Source organism: Ursus maritimus, unplaced genomic scaffold (genome assembly GCF_017311325.1).
Source record: "Ursus maritimus isolate PB19 unplaced genomic scaffold, ASM1731132v1 scaffold_22, whole genome shotgun sequence".
In the NCBI taxonomy this organism is placed as follows: domain Eukaryota; kingdom Metazoa; phylum Chordata; class Mammalia; order Carnivora; family Ursidae; genus Ursus; species Ursus maritimus.
In genome coordinates, this window is record NW_024424675.1 from 32,871,517 (window position 1) to 32,884,542 (window position 13,026).

Below are 13,026 nucleotides of genomic sequence, written 5' to 3' on the forward strand. Positions count from 1 at the left end.
TTAATGAAGCTGAGTAGGTTTTTAGCGTCTTCAGTTTTTATGCAACGTTATTTAGCCCTGATAACAATCTAACCAATTAAAGCTGGTAGCTCTCAGTGGGCAGATTATTTCATTTTAATAGGATGTTTGACTTTTCTCTGAAATCTCATTTGGTTTCTCTCTTCAAGCTTGAGACCAAAATTCCAGGTCTGATACTGAATATTTTTTCTTTTTAAAAATTTTTTTAAAGATTATTTATTTTAGAGAGAGAGGGAGAGAGCACAGGTGCACACGAGCAGTGGGGAGGGACAGAGGGACAGGGAGACAAGCAGACTCCCTGCTGAGCGGGGAGCCTGACACAGGGTTTGATCCTAGGACCCTGAGATCATGACCTGAGCCAAAGTCAAGAGCCGGACACTCAACTGACTGAGCCACCCAGGAGCCCCCTGAATATTTTTTCTTTATAATAGGTTGTAGTGTGATTTTGTTTTTTCTTATTACAAAGTACATATGACTTCTTGGAAAAATGTAAGTAAAAAGAAAATAGGGGTGCCTGGGTGGCTTAGTCATTAAGCGTCTGCCTTTGGCTCAGGGCGTGATCCCGGCGTTCTGGGATCGAGTCCCACATCGGGCTCCTTTGCTGGGAGCCTGCTTCTTCCTCTCCCACTCCCCCTGCTTGTGTTCCCTCTCTCGCTGGCTGTCCCTCTCTGTCAAATAAATAAAAAAAAAAAAGAAAGATAAAGAAAAGAAAATCACTTTATCCTTTGGAGAGATAATCATTGTTAAATGCTATTTGGTATACATAGCCTTCCATATCTCTTTTTGGAGTTTTACTATGCTTACAATTATGTAACCTGTACTTTTTTCCCCTTTCTTTCTTTTTTTTTTCAAGCAAGATATCTTCTCATGTTATCAAATATTCTTCTATAATATTTTCCATGGATTCATGGTTATCGCATTATATGTCTATATCATTATTTCTTAAATAAACTCCCCAATGTTGAACATGTAGATGGTGTCCAAGTTTTCATTGTTAAAATAGTACTGTGATGGTAACTTTCTTTTTGAATAGCTGTAGTTCTTTTCCTGGGATGTTCTGTAGACCTAGAAATGCAGGTTAAAGGACCCATACATTTTCTCACTTTGATTATTATTTAGAAAATTATTATTATGATTCGTTACTTACACTTTTATTAAGAGGGTGCCTATTTTCACCTTAAATATGAATAATTGGACTTTTGAACAGAGAAATTTTCATGTGTTGAAGGCTGTTCCACTAATTCGTATTACTGCTTTCTCTTTAGCCCTCACGTAGTCAAATATTATGGCAGTTATTTTAAGAACACAGACTTGTGGATCGTTATGGAGTACTGTGGGGCTGGTTCTGTGTCTGATATCATTCGATTACGAAATAAAACGGTAAGTGTACCTTCTAGAACAGTGCGGCTGGGCTAGTCTTTGGCCTTCTATTCGTGGGCACTTTCCTACTGCCATATCCAGAGAGATGACTGTCAGATTTCCTCTTTTCCATGATTCTTTCCCCCTCTGCTTTCTGATGCCTCCTAAAAGTGATGTTTTTGACACCAGCCCAATCCAGTGATATTTAGCATGTGTTGGGAAAGAAAACAATGACTGTTAAATCTTGGTGAAGCAATGAATTTTAAATGTTTAAATTTAGATTTGGTTTTCTCCTACCCAGCATGTTCACAGATTATCTTCTTCTACGTTCTATTAATCAGAGAATAATCTCTGTGAAAGATTATTTGCCCTTACTGTGATCCCTGGGATAAAAGCTAGGAGTCAAGGGTTCTAATTTAGGTTCAGTTGCGCATTCAGTAAGTATTTCTAGAATACTGTTCTAAGCCCTAGGGATACAGTAGTAAAGAAGACAACGACCCTGCTCTTGTGCTCGTACATTTTCTAGTAGGGTAACCAAAAAGCCAACTGATGGTAACTAGAAAAGAAATACCAGATAGTGGTAATTTCTTTGAAGGAATGGACTGGTGGAGAGCACTCGGTGATCTACTTGAGAGTGGAGGGCTGAGAAAGGCCACTCAGAGAGGTGGCATTTGAAGTAAATCTTGAATGACAAGATGGAGCTATGACTTCTAAAAGAACATTCTAGGTAGGGCAATCAGCAGTGCAGAGATCCTGAGGCTAGAACAGGTTTGGCACAAAGAAGGCCACTGTGAGTAGAGGGGAGAAGTGAGAGGACCTGCAGGAGATGAGGTGAGACGGGGGAGCAGGCCTGGATTCTGTTGGTATTGTTGGCTGCGGTAACGAGTTGGCCTTTTATTCCAACTGCAACAGGAAGCCATTGCCGCGTTCTAAGCAAGTGAGGAGCCATCTGATGATGTGCATTTTAGAAGATAAACTGTGGCTTCTGTGTGGACTGTGAATGGATAAAAGTAGAAGCTGGAGACATCTTAGCCTTTAGTTTTTTTGTTTGTTTTGTTTTAATGAGAAAAACAGGAATAATACCTATATTAAATATTTGCAGAATTGTGAAAATTAAATATGTGAAAGTACTTTGTACTTTGTGAGACACTCTATAAATTGTAAGGTGAGAATATTTTAAAACTCAGTTATATCCTCAAAAAATTAAAAATAGAACTACCCTAGGATCCAGTAATCACCCTACTGGGTATTTTCCGAAAGAATACAAAAGCTGGTGCTAAGGGATACATTTATGCCTGTGTTCGTTGAGGCATTATTTACAGTAGCCAAATCATGGCAGCAGCCCAAGGGTCTGTTGGTAGATGACTGGATAAAGAAGATGTGGGGTGTATATGTGTGTATGTGTGTGTGTATTTATATATATTATTCAGCCATAAAAAAGAATGAAATCTTGTCATTTGCAACAATATGGATGGATCTAAAGAGTATAATACTAAGCAAAATAAGCCAGTCCGAGAAAGGCAAATATATAATTTCATTCATATGTGGAATTTAAAAAACAAAGCAAATGAACAAAGGAAAAAAAAAAGAAACAAACCAGAAAAACAGACTCATAACTATAGGGAACAAACAGATGGTTACTGGAGGGGAGATAGTTGGGGAATGGGTGAAATATGGGGATTGAGAGTACACTTACGGTGAGCACTGAGTAATGTATGGAATTGTTGAATCACTGTATTATACACCTGAAACTAATATAACACTGTATGTTAACTATACTGGAATTAAAATAATTTAAAAATAAAAAAATAAAAATAAAACTCAGATGTGACTTTTGGGTTATCTAGACGACTATAGCCTTTTCTTAATTTACATTGCTCAGAGTTAGTATGTTTTTCTAATCAAATAGCAAGTTCTTTAGCTAGGAATTATATCCTACCATAAGATATATTTAAAGAAGTCCCAAAGCTTAAATAATTTATTGAATTAAAAATTGGGCCCCAGGGGCATCTGGGTGGCTCAGTTGGTTGAGTGTCCAACTCTTAATCTCAGCTCAGGTTTTGATCTCAGGGTTTTGAGTTCAAGCCCGGCATTGTGCTCTGTGCTGGGCATGGAGCCTACTTAAAAAAGAAAAAAAAGTTGGGTTCCAGGCCTTCTTATATGCAGCATTAAGTTATTTTATTTCAGGTATTGTGAAACAATCCAAGTTGATGGCACATTTGATGTTTTAGTATTAGTTTATTGTATTTATGTAATTTTTAGCAATTAAGTACTGATCTTTAATTATTAGACATTATTTTGTAAAATGTTTTAATTCTGTCTTGTCCAGCACGATAGCCTCTAGCTATGCGTGGTCATCGAGGACTTTAAATGTGGCTAGTCTAAATCGAGATGTACTATAAGTATAAAATAACAATTTTGAAGAATTACTACAAAAAGAAAAGCATTAAAGAAAACTTTAAATTTTTTATATATTGATCACATGTTGAAATGATAATATTTTGGATAAATATGGTAATAATATATTATTGAAATTAATTTTGGGGAGCCTGGCTGGCTCAGTTGGGAGGAGCATGCAACTCTTGATCTTGGGGTCAAGAGTTCGAGCCCCATGTTAGGTATAGAGATTACTAAAAAAATAAATAAAATTAATTTTGCTTTTTTTTTTTTTAATATGGCTACTGGAGAATTGAAAGTTGTGTTTGTGACTCACATTGTATTTCTATTGGGCAGTGCTCCCTTAACCGATTAGCTTAACTGGTTAGAATAAGGCATCAGTAAGCAAGTCATATGAACTGTCTTCTCTTAGGCCACAGAAGGTACCCAGACTCTAGCTTGTAACCTTGCCAATAGTGTTTGCTTGGACTGCAGTGAGAGCACTGTCATTTGTTAGCACAAATTACTTGTTTGTCCTCCGCTTCATTTTCTTTAAAATGGTGATGATAATTACTTATTTCATGTGATTTTTATAAGGATATAATGAGATTACAAAAATAGTGCCTACTGTAGGATAAATGCTTCATAATTACCTAGTTTAAATTTTATTAGAGTGTCTGGCTCATAACTGATGCTTATTAACTATTTGTTGACTGGTTGCATAGTAGTTATTAAGCCACGTGTCATCTTCTGTGCCTGACATCATTTGATTTTCATGACATTCTTGAAGAAAGGTGGTAGTCCTATTTTATAGATTGAGAAACTGAGACCAAGAGAAGTTCGATAACTCATTTAGGTCACACAGCTAGAGCATAGAGCCAAGGGTAAAAACCAGGTCTTTCTGATCTTGAAACCCATGTTTTTTGCACACAGCATACTCTCTCCTAAACGTGAGTTGTCAAAAGGGAGACTGAGAGTTTGTTGATGGATTGCATCTGTTTAGCACTGGAGTTGGGTCTGCACAAAGTCAGCGTGGGACTGAGCAGATACTCTGTGTCGATCAGCATTCTTGCTCTCATTTATTCATTATCATTCAACAACTATTTTTTCAGGACCTGCTATGTGCCAGATGGCTTTCTTGATGCTAGGGATACAATAGTAAACAAACCAAAGACATCGTATTATTTATTTATTTTTAATAAGTTAGAAGGTTTATGTATTTATCTGAGAGAGAGAGAGACAGCATGCATGCATGCAAGAGTGGAGGGAGGGGCAGAGGGAGAGAATCTTCAAGCAGATTCCCCACTGAGTACGGAGCCTGACGTGGAACTCGATCTCACCACCCTGAGATCATGACCCAAGCTGAAACCAAGAGTTGGATGCCGTTACCCAACTTAGCCACCCAGATGCCACCCAAAGACATTTTAAAATGGGGCTTATGTTCCTAATAGGGAAGATAACACATAATAGGTATACAAATAACGTGTAATATGTCAGATGGGGATAAAACTGTGTTTACCAACAAGGTAGGATAAAGGGGTAGAGAATGATCTAGGAATGGAGGGAACTGAGGAAGGTCTCTCTGACTTTCTGGATGAAGAGCATTGTAGGCAGAGAGAACATGAAATGAAAAGGTCCGGAAATGGAAGTGTGCTTTGAGTGTTTGGGGAACAGCAAGGAAGGCTACGAGGCTGAAACAGAATGAGCAAGGTAGAAAGTAGTAGAGGACGAAGGTAGCTGGGAACCAGATCTTGTAAGACTCTGGTAAGGACTGGCTTTAATTTTGAGTGGCTTAGGAAGCCCGTGGAGGGTTTTGAGCAGCTCTGGCTTGCATTTTGAAGGTTCGTTATGGCACACTGCCATGTGGAAAATACATTGTCCAGGGTCAAGGGCAGAAGCAGCAAGACCAGTTAGGAAATTATTAGGATAGTTCAGGCAGGACATACTGGTGGCTTGGACCAGGGTGATTAGTGATTGTACAGAGGATATATTTGGATATATTTTGAAGATAGGGAAGAGCCAGAGATGACCTCAAGGTTTTTGGCCAGGTCATCTGAAACTGCCTATCCCTAAGAGAGAAGACTGTGGGAAGAATAGAGTAGGTTGGGTGGGTGGTACGGGGAGGGGTGGGGTGGCAGAAGAAATAAAGAATTTGCTTTTGACGTGTTCTGCTTATGATGCTTGTTAGGTATTCAGTTGGAGATATTGTGTAGGGGGGGTCCATGAATCTGATGTTTGGGAAGAGATGGGACAGGAGATGTAACTTTAGAAGGGGTTAGTGGAGTGACGGTATAAATTCTCAAATGCTGTCACAGGTTGAATAAGATCTTATATTCTAAGAAGGGAGCTTGGATCTGATTTTTTCCCCTTTTTTGAGTGTAAAATTATGTAAACTGATAGAATTTTAATCTTTCATTTTGTTTTTAGTTAACAGAAGATGAGATAGCTACAATATTACAATCAACACTTAAGGGACTGGAATACCTTCATTTTATGAGAAAAATACACCGAGATATCAAGGCAGGAAATATTTTGCTAAATACAGAAGGACATGCAAAACTTGCAGATTTTGGGGTAGCAGGTCAACTTACAGTAAGTAAAAACGTTACTTCTGTTGGTAACTTTCAGCTCTGTCCGGAGAAGGATTTCCTTTCGTTTAAGTTATTTTTTCAGTAAAATACTCGATTTCATTGTACTTGTAAAAAGGTGCTAGTAAGTTACGAAAGATCTAGTAGTTTGAGATCCTTTCCTGGGGTTTAGGTCCCATGGTTTAACTTTGATAAAAATAAAAGCTAAAAGAAAAAGTGACAGAGTTGAAGTTTAAATTCTGTTCATCGTATTTGCAAAAGGAAGAAAAATTCGATCCAAACTGCTTTCCTTGAATAAGACTTAACACCTTCTCAACCAGGTAGCAGTTGGCAGTTACTTGACTGAAAACTCTCTCCTCGTCTGGTTCCAGGATACAGTCTTTTGATTCGCCTCCTACCTCATCAGTGTATGGCAGTGACAAAAACCATGTTTTCAAAACAGGAAATACAGAATTACCTGATTTTGAAAAATACCTAAGTATATATGACATATACGTAGAAAAATAGAAACAGCTCTGGACAGATACGTACTAAAATTCCCAACAGCATTATATATCAAACAGTTTTCTTGGGCGGTTTTTGTTTTTAAATCTGCCTGGATTATGTTAGGAAGCTTAATAGGTATTGCAATGGCACAAAAATTGCTTTGATGTTTAAAAATCAGGAACTTATTCCATATTGTGATTACTGGGCCTTTCAAAAGATTTTGTTGTTAACATATAAAGTGCTTCTAGGGAACAATTTATGCTTCCAACTGTAGTATATAAATGTATATAAATCCATTTTGGGGGCATCTGGCTGGCTCAGTTAGTAGAGACTGCGACCCTTAATCTCAGGGTCATGAGTTCAAGACCCACAATGGGTGCGCAGCCTACTTAAAATAAATAAATAATTTTCCTAATTGTGTTGGACCTTTTTTTTTTTTTTTTTTTTAAATTTTTTTTTTTTTTTTTTTTAAGATTTTATTTATTTGACAGAGATAGAGACAGCCAGCGAGAGAGGGAACACAAGCAGGGGGAGTGGGAGAGGAAGAAGCAGGCTCATAGCAGAAGAGCCTGATGTGGGGCTCGATCCCAGATCGCCGGGATCACGCCCTGAGCCGAAGGCAGACGCTTAACCGCTGTGCCACCCAGGCGCCCCTGTGTTGGACCTTTTAAAAAAATATCTCTTTGCTGAAGAAGATAAACCAAAACTTTAAAAAATTATATATTAAAATTGTTAATCCTTTGTTACATATGTTGAAACATCTTTTCATAGTTTGCTAGTTATCTTTTTACTTTGATTATGGTTTTTCTTTAAATACTGAAGGTTCCAAATTTTATATAGGGAAATCCACCTCCCATTTATGTTATGGTTTCTGCCTTCGATGTCACCTTTACAAGTCTTTTTCTGCTCCAACATTATATAACTGTTCACCTATACTTCCTTTTAGTACTTTCTGGATTTTGTTCTTTGTATTTAAATTTTCAACCTATTTGAACTTCCTTTGGTGGAAAGTAAGTTAGGAAATTAAGTACAGAATTTTATTTTATTTTTTTATTTTTTTAAAGATTTTATTTATTTATCTGACAGAGATAGAGATAGCCAGCGAGAGAGGGAACACAAGCAGGGGGAGTGGGAGAAGAAGCAGGCTCATAGCGGAGGAGCCTGATGTGGGGCTCGATCCCACAACGCCGGGATCACGCCCTGAGCCAAAGGCAGGCGCTTAACCGCTGTGCCACCCAGGCGCCCCAAGTACAGAATTTTATAAATCACTAGCCAGATGCCTAGCACTTTTTTTTGTCCTTTGCTTGGTAATTTGGAATGACATTTTAATCATATCTTCAATCTGTATGTATGTGTGTGTGTGTATGCACACATATAAACACACATACGTAGCCATCGTCTGTTTCTGGATTTAATATTTTCCCTAGTTATGCTACTGCACTAATATAACTTTGTCATACAGATCAAGCTGGGTTAGTATCCACTCATTACTCTCAGTTTTCAAAAAATTTCTAGATATCCAAATACTCCTTTCTAAATAATGAGTTTTTCAAGGATATAATTCTTGAAAACAACTTTGAGTAGCCCTATTTGAAAACTGCAAATTTAAGTTTCAGAGCAAAGGAAATGACTAAGCGATAAGTTAGTTCCTGTCCTAGTTTTTTACGTAGGACTGACAAAGTGAGATCAATTTAAAAATACTACCTGTCATTTGCTCCTGACTGGCATAGCCTAGCTGAAGCCACAGGCATTCAGAAGGAACAGGAGTGATGATGATGGCAAGTCCTGTGGCATATTTGGTTCTGTTTAAAATCCTTTTCTTCCTAAAATACAGGAGCTCTAGAAAGGTTCTCTGTCATTAAGGCCACACTATTCTGGGGAAGTAGGCAAATAATGTGTGCTAGATTCATATATTTTTCTTTAAGACCCAAACTAAGACTTTCTCTATGAATACGCTGTATTTTATAGAATATATGTATATGATAAAAACAAAAATTATGTGTGTACATAGACACACATATGATTTTTCTTTTTTTAATTTTCGATAGCACATGTACTATATACTCATGTAAACCATCAGTGTTACAGAAGTATATGCAATGGAATGTCAGAGTCCTTCGTGATTCTACCTTCTAGATGTAAATATTGTGTAGTTCAGTGTGTATTGAGATTTTTCTTTCACTATCCATATAACAATATTTATTATTGTTTGCTGTTTTGTCATGTATATATAATATACACAATAATATAATTATATATATAATTTTGCAACCTAATTTTCTCATTACAGTAAATCTTGTACATTTTTCCATGCCAGAAAAATGTATCTATCTCCTTTTTAAAAAATATACGGAGGGGGCGCCTGGGTAGCGCAGTCGTTAAGTGTCTGCCTTCGGCTCAGGGCATGATACCTGGCGTTCCGGGATCGAGTCCCACATCGGGCTCCTCAGCTGGGAGCCTGCTTCTTCCTCTCCCTCTCCCCTGCTGTGTTCCCTCTCTCGCTGGCTGTCTCTCTGTCACATAAATAAATCAAATCTTTAAAAAAATAAAAATAAAAAAAATAAAAAATATATGGTAGATGGGATGCCTGGGTGGCTCAGTGGGTCTAACTCTTGATTTCAGCTTAGGTCCTGAGATCAGGGTTGGGGGATCGAGCCCTACATTGGATCTCATGCTCAGGAGGGAGTCTGCTTGAGGTTCTCTCTCTCTCCCTCCCTTTGGCTCTGCTCCTCTCCCCCGGCTTGCATGTGCATTCTCTCTCTAAAATAAATAAATGAATCTTTTTTAAAAAGTAAGAGAGAGTGCATGTGCAATCAGGGGTGGGGCGGTGGGGAGGGGCAGTGAGGGAGGGAGAGAAGCAGACTCCCTGCCAAGCGGGGAGCGAGATGCAGGGCTTGATCCCCAGAGCCTGAGATCATGACTTGAGCCAAAATCAAGAGCCGGATGCTTAACCATCTGAGCCACCCAGGCACCCCTAAATAAATCTTTAAAAAAATATGGTGGATATTTATTTTATTTAATTTACCCCCTTTAGATGGGCATTTGAGTTGTTTCCTTTGTCTTTTTCCTGCCTCTCCTCCAAATATTTCTCCAATACTTGTGCATACATCCTAGGGTACCTGTGTATAGGACACAGTTCTAGCAAAAGATTTGGATCAAAGGATATGGACATTTAGGTTTATAAATACTGCCAGATCGCCCACAAAAATTTGTACCAATTTATACTCTAGTAACTATATCAGTGCCTGACTTTCTGTGCTGTTATTAGCACTAGTTGTTATTAACCTTTCAAATTTTTGTCAACCTCATTTTGGTGTTTGTTATTTTTTGTGGGTTTTTTAATGTGTGTGTTTTAAGAATCGAGAATCTTTTATGTTTCTAGGTCATTTGAATTTCTTTTGTGACCTGCTCAATCATGTCTTGAGTATGGTTTTTGTATGTATCTCAAGTATAAGATGTTTCTTATTGTTGGAAAAGTCTCTTTTTCTCAATGGTTTTAATACTTAGTGTTGATCTCTACCCTTTTCTGTTTTAGGATACCATGGCCAAAAGGAACACAGTGATAGGAACACCATTTTGGATGGCTCCAGAAGTGATTCAGGAAATTGGATACAACTGTGTGGCAGACATCTGGTCGTTGGGAATAACTGCCATAGAAATGGCTGAGGGAAAGCCGCCATATGCCGATATCCATCCAATGAGGGTAAGGAAACCAGAAGGGTGGTTAGCTCCTGGTCATCATTAGAAAGTTGGTGACTTACTTGATTTAGGTACCGAACAGTAAACGAATCAATTGTATATAATTGATAAGTGTCAGTCTAGACTCCACTAGTGGTAGTCATTAATCAGTTCAAGTGTGATCCACCACCTCCTTTCCAGAGATTGTGTACAGGACATGGGTCACAGAAATGCTTGGTTTGGCTTGTGCAAGGCATATTTTTTAATAGTTTAGATGCTCACATTTTAACATAACATTAACTGGAGCTGAGTGGTGGTCCCCTCCTTTATACAGGGCACAGGCTTTCCACTTTATCAGTTTCCAAGATTCCCTAATCACCAAGTATCCCTTGTCACTTACCACAGTGTTTTCTCTACTGTTTTTCTCATGGTAGTATTAAGAGGAAAGCAAACTATTTATTTGAACCCGTCACTAACACCCAGCCCGATTTGTTTGTTATCTTTTTCCTGCCTTGCCCTCAGAGGCATTTACACTGGTAAGTTCTGCTTTGTAGATCCCCAGACTCTCCTCGTCTGGAGGCTCTGTACTTTGCAGCCTTCAGGGATTTCTAGAATAGTAAGGGCCCAGAGGTCCAGTCTCCACCAAAGCTGTCAGTGTGACACCCTAAGGGGTCTGTAAGCTGTACCCACCCCAGATCGCTCATCACAGCACTGTTAAAAAGCCTCGACCCTGCCTTCCTCAGTGGCTCCATAGTCCTCCAAACCTCTCAACCCAGCTCCTCCTCTTCTCTGATTAATTAGTTCTATTAAAAGACTTAACAATTTTTTAAAAAGTGTTCATGTGCTCAAAGATAAGCTCCCCTCTTTTTTGGGAGCAGAAGTGGGGAAGGGTGAGAGTATTTACTAATAGATTTAAAAAATATAATTTAAGCTCCTTATTAGAGGTTTTTTTAAATTTTAATTCTGCCTCTTTTTTTATTGGAGAGTAAATAATGGTTTTAATTTTTTGAAATAGTAGAATTTAACTGCAGTGTGGTGTTCTGTTTTGTTTTGTTTTTTCAAATACGTTAAACTGGTTTGGCCTGGACATTAACAAATCTCTTGTGATTTGAGGGACTTTCAGGTTTGTGATCTCCTTGCAGTCACTGGTCACATCTAGTGGCGATGGTGACTTTAATGGGGGAGGGACATCTGGCAGGTATGGGGCTGAGATGATCTTCAGGCTATTGATGCTCTCAGTCTTGCCTTTTCACTTTGAAAGGCAGTGTATTGTGGTTAGCAAAAACTAAAATAAACTTGCTAGATATTGTGGGGGTGAGGGGACAAGAATACATGTGAAAGAGAGAGAGAACCGTGTCAACTTCTCTAATTGTCATACTTCCTACTTTGAGACACTTAGACTTTTGTTGGCATTTGGATGGGCTTCTCAGTGGATAAGAGGAAAATAACTTTTTTTAAACTTCGAAGGTATCTATCTCTAGTCATATTTTTATTAGTGCATCACTTTTATTTTACCCCCCAAATTTTTTTTAACTAGGCGATCTTCATGATTCCCACCAACCCTCCCCCCACATTTCGAAAGCCAGAACTGTGGTCCGATAACTTCATGGATTTTGTGAAGCAGTGTCTTGTAAAAAGCCCTGAGCAGAGAGCCACAGCCACTCAACTCCTACAGGTATGACTGTCCCTCTGTTTCATTCACATACTGGCCGAAAGATGCTGCCAGCCCACCTGCACGGAGACAGTAAAGAAGTAGAACACATTCCCTGCCTCTAGGGAGCTTTGAATCTGAGTAGAAAAGAATGTTAAATCATTGAACAAGACAAAATGCAAGAAAATGGAGGTCTCTGTGGGATCAGAGACTGGCAACTGACATTTAGTGAGCCCTGCTCTGTGCTGGGTGCCATTCAATCATCACAGAGGCCCTGGGAGGGATGGGTATTATTTCAGTTGTATAGGTGAAAAAATGGAAGCTTAGAAAGGTTAACTCATTTAGAGTCACTCAGCTGAGAAACAGCAGAGCTGAGACTAGAACCTAGGTCTTCTTGGTTCCAAAGCAGGAGTGCCCACAGTTTTGACGAGGAACTAAGATTAATGGTAGGTGCTCTTGTCGCTCACGATGGGAGGAGGCCACTTTGGGCTGGTGGTACCAAGACCATTCTCCCCGAGCAGGTAACCTCGGTGCATGGGCCTGGAAGGATGTGAGGGATTTGCAGGCAGTCTGCTCAGTGGTTGGGAGGTGGCATTCAGAAGCCACACTGCTCAGGTTTGAATCCTGGCTCTCTGTTTACTAGCTTTGTGACCTTGGGCAAATAACATAACTTCTCTGTTGCTTTAGTTCTCTTATCTGTAAAATGGAGACCAAGTATCTGCCTCACATGTCGTGAAGATTAAGTGATATCGTATGTGTAACTTTAAATAATGTTTCACACTTATTGAAAGTAGTATGTTGTGGGGCGCCTGGGTGGCACAGCGGTTAAGCGTGTGCCTTTGGCTCAGGGCATGATCCCGGCGTTATGGG

The 13,026-nt window shown here is 38.9% G+C and overlaps 1 protein-coding gene across 1 annotated transcript in view; it reads left to right on the forward strand.

Annotated features, from left to right (window-relative positions):
• The window catches only part of STK4 (serine/threonine kinase 4), an 86,867-nt gene that overhangs the window by 14,081 nt on the left and 59,760 nt on the right, over positions 1-13,026 (forward strand). Inside the window, exons 4-7 of the mRNA XM_040638389.1 lie at positions 1,284-1,398; positions 6,181-6,345; positions 10,363-10,530; positions 12,043-12,180. Of these exons, the coding sequence (XP_040494323.1) occupies positions 1,284-1,398; positions 6,181-6,345; positions 10,363-10,530; positions 12,043-12,180 (586 nt within the window). The remainder of the gene's footprint in view (positions 1-1,283; positions 1,399-6,180; positions 6,346-10,362; positions 10,531-12,042; positions 12,181-13,026) is intronic.